The sequence below is a fragment of the Sinocyclocheilus anshuiensis genome, unplaced genomic scaffold, assembly GCF_001515605.1.
Source record: "Sinocyclocheilus anshuiensis isolate Anshui unplaced genomic scaffold, SAMN03320099.WGS_v1.1 scaffold566, whole genome shotgun sequence".
NCBI classification, from domain to species: Eukaryota; Metazoa; Chordata; class Actinopteri; order Cypriniformes; family Cyprinidae; genus Sinocyclocheilus; species Sinocyclocheilus anshuiensis.
In genome coordinates, this window is record NW_015542410.1 from 2,314,453 (window position 1) to 2,332,442 (window position 17,990).

At 36.7% G+C, this 17,990-nt stretch overlaps 2 protein-coding genes across 4 annotated transcripts; both read left to right on the forward strand.

The window, feature by feature from the left end:
• Nucleotides 1-2,085: 2,085 nt before the first annotated feature.
• lipea (lipase, hormone-sensitive a) lies at nt 2,086-9,397 on the forward strand. Its single transcript, XM_016492752.1, has 11 exons — nt 2,086-2,284; nt 3,869-4,121; nt 4,775-5,059; nt 5,227-5,317; nt 5,488-5,633; nt 6,009-6,194; nt 6,323-6,475; nt 6,584-6,728; nt 7,758-7,985; nt 8,107-8,477; nt 8,553-9,397. The coding sequence occupies exons 2-11, from the start codon at nt 3,879-3,881 to the stop codon at nt 8,784-8,786; spliced, it is 2,082 nt and encodes a 693-aa protein (XP_016348238.1). The 5' UTR covers nt 2,086-2,284; nt 3,869-3,878; the 3' UTR covers nt 8,787-9,397.
• A 1,117-nt stretch (nt 9,398-10,514) lies between these two features.
• Nucleotides 10,515-17,984, forward strand: LOC107693391 (probable ATP-dependent RNA helicase ddx6). Of its 3 annotated transcripts, none has more exons than XM_016492753.1 (14): nt 10,515-10,679; nt 11,550-12,418; nt 12,932-12,995; nt 13,238-13,342; nt 14,271-14,400; nt 14,492-14,638; nt 14,735-14,829; nt 15,006-15,128; nt 15,237-15,365; nt 16,114-16,230; nt 16,363-16,426; nt 16,559-16,660; nt 16,800-17,028; nt 17,194-17,984. In XM_016492753.1, the coding sequence occupies exons 2-13, from the start codon at nt 12,234-12,236 to the stop codon at nt 17,006-17,008; spliced, it is 1,470 nt and encodes a 489-aa protein (XP_016348239.1). In that variant the 5' UTR covers nt 10,515-10,679; nt 11,550-12,233; the 3' UTR covers nt 17,009-17,028; nt 17,194-17,984. The 3 variants fall into 3 exon arrangements, with proteins under 3 accessions (XP_016348239.1, XP_016348240.1, XP_016348241.1); XM_016492754.1 differs by having other exon boundaries at nt 17,199-17,984; XM_016492755.1 differs by lacking the exon at nt 10,515-10,679 and adding an exon at nt 10,770-10,880.
• The last annotated feature ends 6 nt before the right edge of the window (nt 17,985-17,990 follow it).

A 17,990-nucleotide genomic window follows, 5' to 3' on the forward strand; every position in this document is an offset into this window, starting at 1 on the left:
GATGTATGTATTATATAATATGTAAATAATAAGAAAAGGGTGATTTCAGTAAACAAATTCCTTATTTTTTACATAATATACAATTTGCACAGCAGATAAGAAGGACCTATGAAAATGTCAGCCACTGACTGATCATTTGTTATTTGTCAGTTTGCATTTGATTCCTTCTTTTTTATTCCAATTCTGCTTTTTTGCAACTGTTTAACAAACAGGACTGGCTGAAGAACCCTTCATTTGGAGTTGGTTTCAGCTAAACCTCTATTTGAGGCCAGTTAGCTTCCCTGAAAATAATCTCTTGGACAGCAAAGCGCTGCTTATTTAGGTAGCATGCCTTCTTTAGGTAGCCATCAGTATGGGTGATGCCAGGCCAGAGCGTGCTAAATACAAAAACTACAAATGTCATCTGTAATGTGAGAACCAAAGAGACAACAAGAGCCTGAGCTGGTGACAGCTGGTGAACGGCACTGTAGGTGTAAAGAGATGTAAAGAGTGTAACATCAGGGCATCACACAAAGCTGAATACACGCTTTAAAGTCAAAGACTCTACTTTACTTCTTTCAGGAAGTTCTAGGACTAGAAGCAAATATGATTAATCAAAAAAAGATCTGTTTTGAGTTTGTTCTGTCTCTGTCTTTACTCACCCTCAGCCCAGCCAAGATGTAGATGAGTTTGTTTCTTCATCAGAACATTGGAGAAATTCAGCATTACATCACTTGCTCACCAATGGATCCTCTGCAGTGAATGGGTGCCGTCAGAATGAGAGTCCAAAAAGCTGATAAAAACATCACAATAATCCAACTGCTAAATTTCTCCAATTCTGTTCTGATGAAGAAACAAATCTACATCTTGGATGGCCTGAGGGAAGTTTTTTAAATACTATTTTAAATGAAACTATAGAGAACTGCCATCAGGAGATTTAGTGCTTTGTGACCTTGTAAAGTCTTTTCTGTATGTTAAAGAAACTGTTAAAGAAGTGAAGAATCATTAATGGCTGTAAGTTGTGAAAGTATTATAGGGAACCCTAAAAATAGACAAACTAGAAGCTCCCTCTTTAAAGATGTGACTTCAGTGTTACTATTTTGATTTGGGGGTTTATTTGAAAAAAGACATAAATACATGTTTATTTTAAACTTCAATCACTGTCCTGTACTGAGACTCTAAAAGATAACTTCTCAGGTATTTGTCTGCAAGTTGATTCTTTCACAGCACACAGGCTACGCTCACTTAGGCTGTTTTCACGCCTATAGTTTGTTTGAGCCCTCCACGTGCTCTCACTGAGGCCACTTTCGGCTGGTTCCCTTTCTGGTTCACTTTAAGTGAACTGGATTTGGTTCCTATGTTAAAATTTTTGTTTTAAAAACACTTAAAATTAGTTGGTTCAGGAATTCGGTCCTCAGTTTTTTCCAGAGTTGAGCCAGTTTTCTCTTTGACCAGCAGAGTGTATCATTAGGTGATAATGAGGCAACTTCACCATGCTGGACATGGAATCAAATATCTTGGTAATGACTGCCACTCTGTGCTCACTGTGACCATTTCACATGAAAGAAAGAAAAAAAAAAGAAAGTTAAAGTTGTTATTGTTATTTATCATTATTCATTAATATTTTATGAATTGTTTATAATTAATTTATCGTGCTATAAGTTAACCTGGAAAGCAAATATGTAAATGCAGATGACATAACAATATAAAACTATTGATTTGTGCGACAGGCTATTGCAATTAATAAGCAGTATACATTTAATATTTAAAACACAAGTGATATTTATGAAAATATAATAAATCCCACTTGATATTCTAAAAAAAAATAGCTGATATTTATTTTAAAAAATCCCCTTAACTTTTATTTATCGATTAAAAGTATTTATTATTAGGTTTTGTATAGGCCTATTAAAGCATGATGTATTTATAGCCTAACGGTCTACTATTTTTTTTAAAGATATTACTGAATTTCTTTATACGTCCTCATATGTAATACTAACTAAACTAGAGCACTACATAGTAGGCGTCGATTGCAGTCGCGTCGCGTCACTCGCGTATACGTCGATAGGACTCTGCACTGAACTCGTGTACCCATGATGCTGCGGGTTTGTCGAAACTTTGACAGGCACGGAAGAGGATACAAGCAAGTTGAAGCGAAAACAAGACATCATCTCCCACGCTGTGTTTGGATATGAAAATGCCGGAGTGTCGATAGTTTTGCCGTGTCAATATGCGGTGCTGCTGTCAGCAAACGCTTGCGGTTCAGGCGCTACTTGCACGCGCAGCGGAGCTCATTGAGTGACAGGTAAGCGCCGGTTAACAAACAGAAACCTTTCAGTCTGTATGGGTAAAACTTTTCTGGGGGCTAGCTGGTGTCTTGACCGTCGTCACCTAAATTTGTGAGTGGGGGGCCACCAATCCCAAACGTTTCGTGATATCTGTTTCATCCCATTGAAAGTTAATGAGCAACCTATCGCACCCTGGGAGCTGTTTGGCAAGCGCTGTCTGTGTCGCGCAAATTGGGTTGCCAGATCCTTTTATATTACATGCTGTTTTAGGCTACTGTACTTGGCTACTATAATAGGCCACATAGCCTCTGTTTTGTTAAAAACTCGGGAAAACAAGCAACACATCTGATTAAATATGTAATGCTTTTTATATTTGGGTGCAACCACCTTCATAGGTTTTCTCTAAAAATCTCTTTTACATTACCCTTCATGAAAATGTCAAATATTTGTAATAAATAAATACTTAATATTTTGTTAATAATTTAATATTCAATTTAATATTAAATAAATACATTTATTGTATTGTATATTTTTCTAATTAATATTTTATAACTCATTTTTTTCACACCATACATCTGTTCGTAACAGCAGTCAGTTTGTTTTTCTGGTGTTGCCATTCACTAATAAGGCATACTTAAAACGATTTTTTTTTTCTAGTTTTGTGTTAAAAAGTTGATATATATGTTTTAAAGAAAATATAAGTGATCCAATAATATATTATACTATATAAGTTCTATAATATGCTAATGTCCAATACTATTCCTTACATGATGGTGGGTTAAAAGTGCAAAGTGGCTTTGTAAGATTGTTTTATTGATCAGATTGGAATGTTATCTTCCAGCACACAATCTAATTGTGAAACACAGTGAAAGTGAATTGGATTCTCAGCTCATTTAAGTGTTTGTTGAGTAACGTGCTGAATAGGGATCAGTTCAACTGTAACAGTGGCTGCAGTGTGTGAGTGAATAATTCATTTCTAAGCTATGATCCGTAGCCAGTTTGAATTTGGTTTCCTTTACAAATTTTGCATTTCCTGGGGCAAATAGTTTAAATTTATATATTACCAGTCACAACTAATTAGTCTGCTGTATCTTATGATGAAGCAAGTCTTTTATTTGGCTACTGAGATCCAGTGTCATGTCTAACACGGTCAATTTGCACTGCATTTTCTCATCATGGTCTGGAAATCCTATTCCAGTAATTATAGCAGAGGATAATCAAATCCTTTTAAAAGCTTCTTTTTTTTTTTTAATCTGTGTCACACATCATTCCACCAAATATAATTATAGAATTTAGTTCCTTCCAGCATACGTTTTCAGAAAGTAGCTGGATTTATGAGTTCTTTTGGACTTTGATGACGCAAGGGTTAGATGCTGCAGGAATATACCATGATCCTACATTCAGTCTTTGTGTCCGTTGACACAGGCCGGTATCTGTCAGTCTCTGCTCTCTCTAGAACACAATAGTTTATATTCATGACATTGTTTGGCCATTGCCAGACTGGGTTTTGTTTTGTTTGTGATTTGTTTCTTTGTGCTTTGTTAACTTTGAAGGTTTTTTGGGTTGTTTCACATTTTTATTGTTTATATCTCTGTCCTCAGTTTGTCAGACATGGATCATAAGGATGTATTCGCAGCATTGCAGATGGTATGTTCGGATGTCATCTTGGCTCTTAATGGATCCCGCAGCAATTCTTCAAATGCCGACGCCACTGATCGTCTGTTGGGGGTCATGAGGCAGATTCAGGAGCATGGTCGTGCTGTTGAACCCTTGATTACTGGCTTTACTGCTGTCTATCACCATTTTGATTTGGATGCACAGACTCCTGGCAATGGATATCGGACCTTAGTCAAGGTAACTACTTAAGTGCACAAAAAAGGGGATTTTTATAGGTTGAATAACTTTTATTTTATATTTGCAAATTAGGGGTTAGATGCAAATAAAGGCATGTCATAAAATACCTTTTCAGCTGTGAAGATATTTGTTCTTCGCTGTAATCTAGTGGTTTAGTGGTATATATATAAAATTGTAACTTTTAACTATATTTCGGATCAGAACAGAACCCACATGAACACAAGAGGCTGGATTTATCGCATGAACCAATCATAGCCGAACATAACCAGTCATATCCAATAATATCGCAATGGAGGCATTGCCTCCTCTCACGTGACTTTCACCCATTCATTCTTAATTACCCCCCCCACCCCCACCAAACACAATGCATGCTTTAGGGGGTCTGTTAAAACTCAATTGGCTCGGGAGGCAAGAGTGACGCGGACTCCCGCTGTAACTTTACCAGCTGGTGTCGCAGTTGGACAATGTTTCTTTAGAAAAACGAGTGATTTATACACTTTTTAATGTTATATTTTGTAATATTGGTGTCATTTTATTTTTGTACTACAATTTTTTTGGGCTCCCTTGCCTCCTCCTCGGAAATATATAAACAGTGTATTTTTATAAATAATTTTACAAATTTAGAGACCATTGATGTTTTCTGTTTTCCATAGGTGGTCCATTCCTGCGTCACAAACATCCTTCAGAAGGCCTGTTACATCGCATCGAACTACAGTGGAGCATTTTTCAGGATGGACCATAATATGGCGGAAATGGAAGCATACTGTAGTGCCCTTTGCCAGCTACGGGCATTGCTTTACCTGGCACAGATATTACTTAATGACAATGCCCATGGTCAGCTCTATTCACAGGAGCAAGGAGGTTTAAGCGAGCGGTTTGTGGAAGAGTACACCTCCATGCACAAAGCTTGTTTTTATGGTCGCTGCTTGGGCTTCCAGGTGAGATAAAATTAATAGTTCTTTTGCATAAAGACTTTTTTCTTTAACAGTACTAGGAGCCTCCCATGAATAAAAGATTCTATCGTTTCACTGGTGCGTGCCGTTTATGACGTATACAAAATGGTTCCAGAAACACAAAGTCTCTATCTGTTTGTCTCTGCTCCAAGTTTTCCCCCTCTCTAAGGCCTTTTCTACAGACGGTGGTCATCAGTATGGTGTCCTTTGGTGAAAACTACAAGAAACAGCAGACTGGTTTAGGTAAGTGCAGACTCAGATAGGGTGCATCATAATATTAGGACTACATGATTCATTCTTTGATGTGTTTATGTCTGTTATTCCCATAAAACACTGCTGTGGGGAAATTAGTCTCTTACAATTCTCACACAATTACATATCCATTTCGCCAATTAACTTTGATTTATTTACAGGCATTGCTGCTCTTTCTTTCTTCACATCTGGCAAATACGTGGTAGATCCTGAGTTGAGGGGGACAGAGTTTGAGCGCATCACTCAAAATCTAGATATGCAGTTTTGGAAAACGTTTTGGAACCTTACTGAGACTGGGCTATTATCAGTAAGTACAAGTATGTTGTGTGCTTCTGTGAGAACAGATTAAACAACATCAGTACCTTGTTATATTGTTCTTGTTGTTAAACTGTAGGTTTGCAGTGATATTTACAGTACTGTTCAAAAGTTTATGGTCAGTAAGATTTAAAAAAATATTTTAATAAATCTCCTATGCTGACTGAGGCTGCATTTATTTGAACAAAAATACAGTTAAACGGTTTGTGAAATATTATTTCAATTTGAAATAACTGTTTATTCTTTCTGAACAAATATACTCATTTGTTTTTAAAAATCTGACTGACCCCAAACTTTTGAATGGTAAGTTTAAATAACACAGTATGGTTTCAATAATCTTTTTTTCTATAATTTTTCTCTTTTAAAGAGTTTGACAAGGATTGCTTCCACTGTGGTGCAAGTGAATGTAATATTAACCATACCAGCTGTATGTCTGAGTTTGCCACTGGCCTCTGACCCCAGTCTCTCAGTCTCTGTGAATCCTCCAGTTGCACACTGGGGCCCTGGGCCAGTTAAAGTGCGCTTGATCTCACACACACTCCGGCAAGGACAGGTTTGTGTGTTTCATGAAAAATAAATAATTTATTACATATTTTTAAGTCAAACAGTTAGACTTTGAATGATTTTCTTTCGAACAGTCAATTCTGCCAATTGTCCTCCACATTCAAACTTTTCCCACAGGACAATGCAGAACTGTTGGCCCTTTCTCGTCCCGAGGGGCCTCAGCTCTCTCTGCCAGGGGGTTTCAGTCGTCAGACAGCTCCTCTTTCTCCAGGCCTGCTCATACACTTCCACGGTGGAGGCTTTGTTGCACAAACTTCAAAATCACATGAGGTATGGCTGTGGCAGTTTTACCTCCCTATATAAGGTTTCTTACCTAAATTATTTGGTTAAGTTTTTTTTTTTGCTGAGGCCCTTTGTGTCTTTTTCTCTCTATTGTAGAATTACTTGAAGAGCTGGTCAAAGGATCTGAATGTGCCTATTCTCTCTGTGGATTACTCATTGGCTCCAGAGGCCCCGTTCCCCCGGGCTCTAGAAGAGTGTTTCTACGCCTACTGTTGGGCCTTAAAGAATTGCCACTTGCTGGGTTTGTAAAGCACACTCCTCTCCAGATGGAATAACTAGTATGCAGACACTAATTGTTTAAAGGGGTCATATGATGCTGCTAAAAAGAACATTATTTTGTGTATTTGGTGTAATGAAATGTGTTTATGCGGTTTAAGGTTCAAAAAACACATTATTTTCCACATACTGTACATTATTATTTCTCCTCTATGCCCCGCCTTTCTGAAACGCATCGATTTTTAAAAAGCTCATCGGTCTGAAAAGCGAGGTGTGCTCTGATTGGCCAGCTATCCAGAGCGTTGTGATTGGCCGAATACCTCAAGCGTGTGACGGAAATGTTACGCCCCTTACCATATTGTGATGCCCTGTCCGGCCAGAGCGATGAGACATAAACATTAAAACCCATTATAAACGAGGCATTGATGATGTGACACTGAAGACTGGAGTAATGACTGTAAATAGAAAAAAATTACATAATAAAATGAATTCAAATAGAAAAGTTATTTAAAATTTTCATTATATTATACAATATTACTGTACAGTGCTGTACAGTATAATACTGTACAATTTCAACAAAATTACATAATAAAATGAATTCAAATAGAAAACAGTTATTTCAAATTTTCATTATATTATACAATATTACTGTACAGTGCTGTACAGTATAATACTGTACAATTTCAATAAAATGCAGCCTTGGTGAGGCTTCTTTTAAAAACATAAAAAAAATCTGACCCCACACTTTTTAACAGTAGTGTATAATAATTATAAAATATTTTGTAAACTTATTTTAGATGAAGTATAACGTCATACTACAAACCTTCCCAAAACTATTTGGTCAAATGCCCATAATCTGATGGCTGAATCAGTTTAATTTTTAAATGTAATGACATTGAAGTTTTTACCATCCAATCAACTAGTAGGAAAGCCAGTAATAATTGAACTTTATTTTTACCTCAAGGTGTGTGAGCATACTAGTAGGTGTGGACATGACAAGCAATCCATGCCAACCATGCCTCGGGAATTTCTAAATGTTGATCTTGCTTCACAGGTTCGACTGCAGAGCGTGTTTGTTTGGTAGGAGACAGTGCAGGCGGTAACTTGTGCATAACTGTCTCTATGAGGGCAATGTCTCTCGGTGTACGTGTTCCTGATGGGATTGTGGCAGCCTACCCAGCAACTCTGCTAACAACAGACGCCTCACCATCCAGACTGCTCACTTTAATCGACCCTCTGCTGCCTTTGAGCGTGCTCTACAAGTGTATCGATGCCTATGCTGGTGAGCTTTTGAGTCAAGTCGTGTTACTTACAGCGCTTATACAGTACAGATTGTTTCAAAACAGCTTTATCTACCGCACCTTCATGATTGTACTGTTTCTTGGTCACTCTCTCTATCTCAGGTTCGAGTTGTCAGTCAGTGCAGCCAGCTCAGCAGATAGACACCTTGGCCGCTTTGGGACAGGACACAGTAAAGTTGTTGACTAACTTCACCCAAGGAGCGACAAATTGGTTTCAGAATTTATTAGAACCAAAAGCAGCAGCAGCATCATCCTCTTCAACCATACCATCAAACGGTCCTTCACCTTCCAAGTCACATTCTGAAGAGAAACCACAGGAAGTCCAAGAATACCCAGAAAACTTTGAGCCACTCCGGTCTAGGTGTCTGGTGGATATACACACACCTTGCACACCAATAATGAAGAACCCATTTGTTTCTCCTCTACTTGCTCCGGACAGTCTTCTCAAGGGGCTTCCACCAGTACATATAGTGGTAAGACCTAATGAAAATGCATTTCCAGGAACAATGTTGAAACTATTATTTTAATGCTTTGATTGTTCTTCTCAGGCTTCTGCTTTGGATGCCCTGTTAGATGATTCAGTGATGTTTGCCAAAAAGCTTAGAAATATAAACCAGCCTGTGACGCTCACTGTGGTTGAAGACCTTCCTCATGGCTTCCTGAGCCTATTTCAGCTCTCCAAAGAAACCCAGGAAGCATCTGATATATGTGTGAAACGAATCAGAGAAGTCTTCCAGCTAGAGGAACAACCTGCTGATCAGAGGCAGCCGGGGCTCAGTTAGACAGTTTAGGCTTGGGAAAGTCCTAATGGACCACCAAGGTCCAAGAAGTTCCAGGGATCTAAATAACAATAAAGTGAAACTAGTTTTGACAAGAAATGTATTTAAAAAAAGAGGAGTCAATCCACCAGCTTAACTCCTGGAAGCAATTGTATATCCAGCTTACAATACCAAAGTTACAGGCTTAATGTGCAGTTTTTTCATCAGAGTGACTCATTTTTAGGTATTCACAGTAACTATTCACTGTTGTGTTCTGACCAAACTGAACGTCTCGGCATCCACCAAAATTTCACCATTGTGCCTGTAGTGATGCAATAAGATTAATCCTAGCTGCTTTTGCACTGCAAACTAACACTTTTTAAAGTAACTGCACTGTTGATTTTAAGTCACCATTTCTGACTTCTAATTTTTATCTGAAATGAAAATGGATTGAATGTTTAAAGAGAAGGGTGTTAAACACACAGCTTTAGTTTTTCTCTCTTGTTTAATTTAAAAATGTAACCTTTTTAAATTTAGTACATCTTTCTTTGTACCTCATTATTGGTTATTAAAGCAGCATAAAGTTTATTCTACAGTTGTGGGCATGTTTTGTGCATGCACTCTGTATGGTGTTTTAAAAAAAGCCTTAAATTGTCCCACATAAGGTGGCATTTAGTCCAGTTCGGCTCATGAACTGAAATTACTTTGACACCCCTGCTTGTATTACAATGTCAGCTATAGCATTATTTGAAAATGTATAATTAATTTGACAAGGATATTTGCGTTATACACCAGACAAAACTTTGAGGCCTTTGAGGATGCGGTTACAAGCTTTTTTGTGTCTGTTCATAGAGTACTGTTGTCTACACGTGAACCTTTATATTAACAGGTTACCTCATCATTTCTTGAAGAAGAACTGGCCAGATGCACCAGAAACTTTCACTGTGACTTGTTACCAGTTCACGTTTTTATGCAGTAAACTAAACAGCTGAAGGGTGCTCATAACCATAACCAACTTAGATTCAGACCTGTACTTTTTTCTTATAACACCAAAGATGTTTGTTCTATACTGTACATTTCTGAGAGGATTTTGATGAACTGAATGTCAAATGCAATAAATAAATAATCCACTATTTTTAAAGCAACTTTGTTTCCGGTGCTGTTTTACATTTTGGCCTATATTTTACAAAATGCAGTTAGCCTATTGTTACTACAAGAAAATATGGTAACTTGATAATAAGTACTAATCACTTATTTATAAGAATTTCAAGTAATATTATTCTTGTATTATTTCAATATAATTAATATTATATGTATTATATATGTTAATATGTATTATTAATATTTATTATGACTAAGACTGCCTAAAATACACTATGGATACCCAGTGTTGGGAAGGTTACTTTGGAAATGTAATAGGTTACAGATTACAAAAGTCAGTGTAATTTGGGGAAACATCATTTAAATCTGTATGTAGATGTGTGTAAATATTCAAATGTAATCCGCTTTGTAATCGTTAACATTTTAATAAGTACCTGTAATTTAATTACACATTGTTTCTTAGTAACTGATTACAGTTACATTTATTTTGTAATTAAATTACGTAACGCCGTTACATGTAACTAGTTACTCCCCAACACTGTGGATACCACAGTAATTAAGGGAATAAAGGCATACATTCAAAGAAAGAAATGCAGTAAATAAACGCATGTTTGATAGTCCTGTGGACCTAAGAGCCTCCGTACTGTTGATGGCAGCACCTCATATGAAGCCCACTGACGTTCAATACATGTCGACCGTGTTGACAGAAATACAACAAAGAGACGAGCTGCTTGTAGCGACATGATACATACTACGTTGATTACCAATTAATTTACCTCACATATATGGCAACATAGGATACTTACATTGCTAAAGGTAAATGTTTGGTTTTAACTATCGGATATTACGCACGCAGTAATGTTATACGTTTAGCCTAGCTTAGCACAATTCACGTGCCAGCTAAACTATTTGATGTCGGTCTGTTTGGGATTATGTTTTGCTTGCCTGAAGTAACTAGCAAGTGAAGCGATATTTATATTATTTATGTACTGGAAACGATTATCAGTCTCAATCTTTGTAAGTCTGAAATGCTTGTGTTTAAAAAGTTCAAACCAGACTTTTATTTCATGTTGTGGAGTTGTGAAGGGACTGACTGGCGTCATTATATTAGCTCGTTTACAGGTTAATATAAAACATTTGGTTTGAACTGAATAGTGATTCGTAAACAAGCGAAAGTAAATATGAATGTAGTTAACTCTATTTACCACCTGTCAGAAAGTAAGGCTGTATTGATTTATTTATATGTTTATTTTACAGAGATAAAGTTGTACTGTCAATGACACTCACAGTAAAAGTGCCATGGTAATTCAATGTTATTACTATAACTATAAGTACCTTAAAGTACAACGTAAATACAATCGATTTTCAAAATGGGAAACATTCAGTATCGTGACAACAAGGTACCTTTTTAGTATTTCCATTTTATACTATGAGACCAATACAGTGCTTTTTCTGACGGGAATATTTAGATAAGCAATGACCTATTATCACATCCGCATTAGACAGTTTTACTTTCTGTTTTCAATAAATTATGATGAAAACCAAAGGCTTACCAATATAACATAGATGATATAGTTACTACTGTAAAATGGTAATAAATTAATACTGGATATTTTTCAGAATATTTCATGTCATTTTCAGTTTGTATAGTGAATTGTCTTTGATTTTCACATTGTTCCTCTGCAGGTGGCACATCTGTGGGCACAACTGGATGTCAGCACAGAGGAAAGGACAAACACAAGATCTCCACCTAACTTATTATTTAAGGAACTGACTTGTATTCAGCCCTGTTGGACGTTTAAACTGCAGTCACCCTGAAGTGTTCTTTTGTCTATTAATGTGCTGGAGTGAATCCTACCTACCAGACAAATGTATAATTTAAACGAATGATCTCTGTGATCAGGACATTTGAGAGTTAAACTGCATTTGAAGAAGAAAAGGTGAGAACTGGCATCCAGAAGACCACAAAGCTCCGTTTGCATACAGTAAATGTTGCAGAAGTGTAGACACGAAAAGAAAGTTCTGGTCTAGGTCTTTCTGTAGTTCACATTGCCTTAGCAGACTAGTTCTTTATTACACCCGTCCAGGTATAATTTTCTATACTTTGTGCAGGTTTGCAATATTTATACACTTAAATATTTATTTCTCTTCTTTTAGAAGAGACCTTGTAATATATATTGTGTGGCAGCATTGCTCTTAGTTATAGAGCCTAAGCTGTATGTAGAATTTGTAAATATCTCATAAGATTCTTTAGTGACACTTTTTATTGAGACCTTGTGGACACTGTGAATGGTTTACTAGATCTTATTAGACCTTAGGCAGGCGTTAAAAAAGTGAAAAAGAAGTGGAAAAACTTTAGAAACTTAAAAAATGGCAACAAAGATGGAGAACACTGGCCCGGCTGTCATGGGATTGAATACACACAACAGGCAGCTTTTAGGACAGCCTAAAGCCCCCTCTCAATTAGGACCCCAAACTGTGAGTTCTCAGTCTGGAAAGGAGCCCATGGTGACCCAGAAACCAGCCAATGCATCTCAGGAAAGACCTGGTATCAGGTAAGCTTGCTATAGTGTCATATTTAACACTTGTATGCTTAATTGGAATGTATGTGTGGTATATTTGACATGTATGACATGTGTACACTTCTGTTTAAAAGTTTGGGGTCTGTTCGAATTTTTTTATTTTCTTTGTTTTTGAATGAAGTCTCTTACGTTAGCTGAGGCTGCATTTATTTGATCAAAAATACAGTAAAATTGTGAAATGTTATTATAATTTCAATTGCTAATAACTCTTTTATTTTAAAATAAAAAGTTCTGTGATGGCAAAGCTGAATTTTCAGCACTCCAGTCTTAAGTGTCACATGATCCTACAGAAATCATTCTAATGTATGGATTTGTTGCTCAATAAACATTTCTTATTATCGGTGTAATAGAAATCTTTGTCTTTACTGTCACTTTTGGTCAATTTAATAAGTCCTTACTGAATAAAAATATTAATTTCTTTCTTAAAAATATTACTGACCCCAAACATTTGAACAGTAGTATATATATTAATATATTGACACACAGGTTTGGTGATGACTGGAAAAAAAGCCTACAGCTCCCCGCTAAGGACAGTAGAGTCAAAACTTCTGTAAGTCTTTTAGTGAAATGTTTTAAACTTTCTCTTTTTAAAAATAGTGCAAACAGAATCCCCAACTAATGTAATGTCATTATAAGGATGGCTTGTTTTTTCACCATAACACACGATGAAGAATTCATGTATATATAACATGTGGCATGCATTTGATGAATAGTGATTGTTTTTCATTTTGTAAAGTATAAGTACACATCTCCTTGTGATCCATCAGTTTCATACTCTTTCTTTCTCACAAGGATGTGACTGCAACCAAAGGGAATGAGTTTGAGGACTACTGTCTAAAAAGAGAGCTGCTGATGGGCATTTTTGAGATGGGCTGGGAAAAGCCCTCCCCCATTCAGGTAATAGATGCAAGAACTTCAAAACATAGACAAGTTACCAGTCTTTCTGGACAACATGGGTATCCTTAGTGTTTATGCTTAAAGGAATAGTTCACCTAAAAATGAAAATTTGAAGAAAATTTACTCACCCTCGGGCCATCCAAGATGTAAATGAGTTTATTTCTTCATCAGAACAGATTTGGAGAAATTTAACATTACATCACCTGCTCAACAATGGATCCTCTGCAGTGAATGGGTGCCGTCAGAATAAGAGTTCAAACAGCTGATTAAAAACATAACAATAATCCACATATAATCCACATGACTCTAGTCAATAAATTAATGTCTTGTGAAGTGAAAAGCTGAATGTTTGTAACGAACCGTCCCTTCAAGACGTTTTTAACTTCAAATTGTTGCTTCCTATATTGGCATAAAAGCCACGTAATAGTAATAGAGCCACACTATTGCTTTCTACAGAGGTGGAAAATTCATCTTGTCTGAATCAGGAGAGAAATATGCACAAATCAAGCACCTGATACAAGCGCAAACAGTTCTAAACAAATATGTTGGTGGAGTTTGATGTGAGAGGACAACAGGGAATGAATATTTTTTTGTATTATGGTCTCGTGTTTTGGCCAGAAGCGACAATTTAAAGTTAAAATGCCTTAATGAAATTTGTTACTTGAAAACATGCAGCTTTTCTCCTCACAAGATGTTAATTGATGAACTGGAGTGATGTGGATTATTGTGATGTTTTAATCAGATGTTTGGACTCTCATTTTGACGGCACCCATTCACTGCATATGATGTAATGCTAAATTTCCCCAAATTTTTTCTGATGAAGTAAACAAATTCTCAGATGGCCTGAGGATGAGTACATTTTCAGCAAATTTTTGTTTTTGGGTAAACTATTCCTTTTATTTATTTTTTTATTTTTGTTTTATTTTAGGAGGAGAGCATTCCTATTGCCCTTTCTGGCCGCGATGTACTGGCTCGTGCCAAAAACGGGACCGGAAAGAGGGGTGCATACCTGATCCCCCTTCTGGAGAGAATTGACATAAAAAAGGATCATATCCAAGGTATCTCTCTCTCAAAACAGTTTACACAAGATGTACCTCTTATCCCCACCCCCTTTTTTTTTTACTGTACTATCTTTCTGTTTACCTGCAGCCGTTGTGATAGTTCCCACTCGTGAACTGGCTCTGCAGGTCAGTCAGATCAGTATTCAGATCAGCAAGCACCTGGGTGGTGTCAAGGTCATGGCAACCACAGGTGGGACCAACCTACGAGATGATATCATGCGCCTGGATGAGGAGGGTAATGTTCAGTGATCACCTAATCATAAAGAGATTACAATGTGAACATCTTCTGCAGTAAAAGCATGTTGTTCAACATTTTTTTTTTTTTTTGCAGTTCATGTTGTTATAGCAACACCTGGCAGAATTTTGGACTTGATAAAAAAGGGCATAGCTAAAGTGGATAAAGTGCAGATGATGGTTATGGATGAAGTGAGTATTGCACATGCTAACTACATACCTGTCAGAATATGAATAAAATTATCATTAATAAAATGATTATATCCTGTTGCACTCTGTCCCCAACTGCACATCTTGACAGAGTTATTTAGGTGTTTATATGTTATCAATACCACTAAGTTTAAACTTCATTGCTTGTTTTATTATAGGCTGATAAGCTGCTCTCTCAGGACTTTGTGGTTATTATTGAGGACATCATTGGTCTCCTTTCAAAGAACAGACAGATTCTGCTCTATTCAGCCACATTCCCCATCAGCGTACAGAAGTTTATGGTTAGAGAAATCTGTGGATCATTTTGAACACATTTATGCTTTCATTGTGCTCATCTGTCTCTTTCTACATCTGCAGATTTTACATTTATACACTTTGTATCTCTTCAGGCAAAGCACCTGCAGAAGCCCTATGAGATTAATCTGATGGAGGAACTGACCCTGAAAGGCATTACTCAGTACTATGCTTATGTCACAGAAAGACAGAAAGTCCACTGCCTTAACACACTGTTCTCCAGGGTAAAGAGTCCATTTCCGTTTAGGACATTTAAAAAAAAAAAAAATTATATTTAGGGCGAGTAAAATTTCATGTCACAACAATGATGAATTCCTCAGGCTAGCCAAGATCTAGATGAGTTTGTTTGTTCATCAGAAAAGATTTGTAGAAATTTAGTATTACTTCACTTGCTCACCAAATGGATCGTCTGCAGTGAATGAGTTTAAACAGCTGATAAACATGGCATAATAATCCACAAGTAAGCGACATGACTCCAGTCCATTAATTAATGTCTTATGAAGTGAAAAGCTGCATGTTTCAGCTGTTTTCAGTCTTGTAAACAAAGTTATATACAACATATCTCATATCTTTCCTAAGTTTGTATTTTTTCACTGGAGGATGCAAAGTTATAGATGGAGGACTTTAGCCAAAATCTTTTCACTTCACAAGACATTAATTGATGGACTGGAGTCGCGTGCATTATTGTGATGTTTTTATCAGCTGTTTGGACTCACATTCTGAAGGCAACCATTCACTGCAGAGGATCCATTGGTAAATAAGTGATGTAATACTACATTTCTCCAAATCTGTTCAAGTGAAAGAAATCATTTACATCTTGGTCGGACTGATGGAGAGTCCATTTTCAGCAAATTTTCATTTTTTTGGTGAACTAGTCCTTTTATGCTGTAGTTTTGTTCTTTTGTGATTTCTAAAAAAAAAATGGCATTGTTTCTACAATTGACATGACCCAAGTACTTGTTCTCTCCACAGTTGCAGATAAATCAGTCCATTATCTTTTGTAACTCTACTCAGCGAGTGGAGCTTTTGGCCAAGAAGATCACGCAGCTGGGCTACTCCTGCTTCTACATTCATGCGAAGATGATGCAGGTACTGGATGTATTTTGCTGTTGTCAGTTCCAGTGTAATTCAGATCTGTTCAGTATGATTTACTAATTTCAGTCAAATACTTGAAACTTGTGACTGCAAACATATTGTAAACACATTTCATTCATATGGCAGGAATACAGAAACCGTGTTTTCCACGACTTCAGAAACGGGCTCTGCAGGAACCTTGTTTGCACAGGTGAGTGTAGTACATTATATAACATCTTACCTCTTTTTTGTGTAATTGCATAATAATAACCTCAACTGTAAAAATAAAATGTATGTTTTGTCAAGGTGTTTCTAACTCGGTGAATTTATGCTCTTGAAACAGATTTATTCACTAGAGGCATCGATATCCAGGCAGTAAATGTGGTCATCAACTTTGACTTTCCCAGGAATGCAGAAACATACCTGCATCGCATCGGACGCTCAGGTGAAGTTAACAAACAACAAAGATGTGGTGGATTAAATTTGGATTACATTATCTAGACTTGACACTTTTATATTAAATAGTTTACACTTTTATAATATGTATAATGTATCATTATATGGTCCCTGTGTTGAATTTGCAGGCAGGTTTGGACATCTGGGTTTGGCAATCAATCTCATTTCCGCTGAGGATCGCTTTAACCTGAAGACCACTGAGGACCAGCTGATGACGGACATAAAGCCCATTCCTGGCAGCATTGATAAGAGCCTGTATGTGGCAGAGTTTCACTCTGTGAACCCTGACTGTGAGGCAGAGGCACCTCAGCCCGGTGAAGGGTCTGAAGCTCAGTAGGAAGCACCATTAGAGAGCAGGTAAAGGCATACAGTTGGGAGACTTTATGTACTTATGTCATGTAATGGGGGAAATCATCTAACATTTGTTTCTTGATCTGAGAATACCTAGTATTGCAATGTCTGTTAATATTTCCATGTTGAATCAGTGATAATTGGACTGACTTTACCATTTGCTTTTTCTAGGGCAGTTGGAGAAACTGAACCAGACTTTTGCATCTGCTTTTGCACAAACCAGTAACTTTTCTGCTCATAACTTTCCTCATCTTTTCCACCTCCACAGTATTTTTCGTTTTTAGTTGCTGTCAGTGTTTTGCTTTTTTTTTTTTTTTTTTCGCGTTCATTGTTCATTTTTGGGGTGGTTATACCCTCTTCATAAATGACCATACACATTCCAGTTGAGACATGCAAGAATAAAAACAAAACATTCAGAGAAAAGTTCCTGTTTGATAGAAAACAATAAACAAGGGTAATGGTGAAAATAGAGCGTAGCGTACTTGAATCATTAGTTGAGAATTTACACACAAACCCTTGAACAAAACCTGTTGAACACAAGTGCCTTAATATATATCGTCTCTGTCTTAGATTAATATGTTATTGCTGTGTTAAAGTATGCCCAAAGACTAAACACAGGATTTTGCAGCATATTGGTGCTACTGGATACTGTGAAAGAATTATTGGTATTGATGAGAAGCATTTTCAAATTCTCTTCATATTCCGTCTGAGGCAGCTAGAGAAACCAGCATCCATGGAAATATTGCAGAGCTCAGGATTCAGGTGTCAACATGAACCATTGCACTAAACTGCCTGGGGAAAAAAACCCTGCATTAATATTGGTGCTTTTTGTAGTTTCATTAGTAGTCACAGACATGTAAATTTGGAATTCATAAAGAAATATAGATGTAAATTATGGTTTCAAACAGAGACTAAATTTGTGCAATTTGTTTGTATCTTGTGATGTTTTATATATATAATATATATAT

What these genes read in the sequence shown, in the direction of transcription:
- lipea (XM_016492752.1), top strand. Translation starts at nt 3,879, where the DNA reads ATGGATCATAAGGATGTATTCGCAGCATTGCAGATGGTATGTTCGGAT. An exon ending in AAAGAATTGCCACTTGCTGG is followed by an intron (nt 6,729 to 7,757) that starts GTTTGTAAAGCA and finishes CTTGCTTCACAG; the next exon opens with GTTCGACTGCAGAGCGTGTT. An exon ending in GTGTATCGATGCCTATGCTG is followed by an intron (nt 7,986 to 8,106) that starts GTGAGCTTTTGA and finishes TCTCTATCTCAG; the next exon opens with GTTCGAGTTGTCAGTCAGTG.
- LOC107693391 (XM_016492753.1), top strand. Translation starts at nt 12,234, where the DNA reads ATGGCAACAAAGATGGAGAACACTGGCCCGGCTGTCATGGGATTGAAT. An exon ending in CAGGAACCTTGTTTGCACAG is followed by an intron (nt 16,427 to 16,558) that starts GTGAGTGTAGTA and finishes CTCTTGAAACAG; the next exon opens with ATTTATTCACTAGAGGCATC. An exon ending in GCATCGCATCGGACGCTCAG is followed by an intron (nt 16,661 to 16,799) that starts GTGAAGTTAACA and finishes TTGAATTTGCAG; the next exon opens with GCAGGTTTGGACATCTGGGT.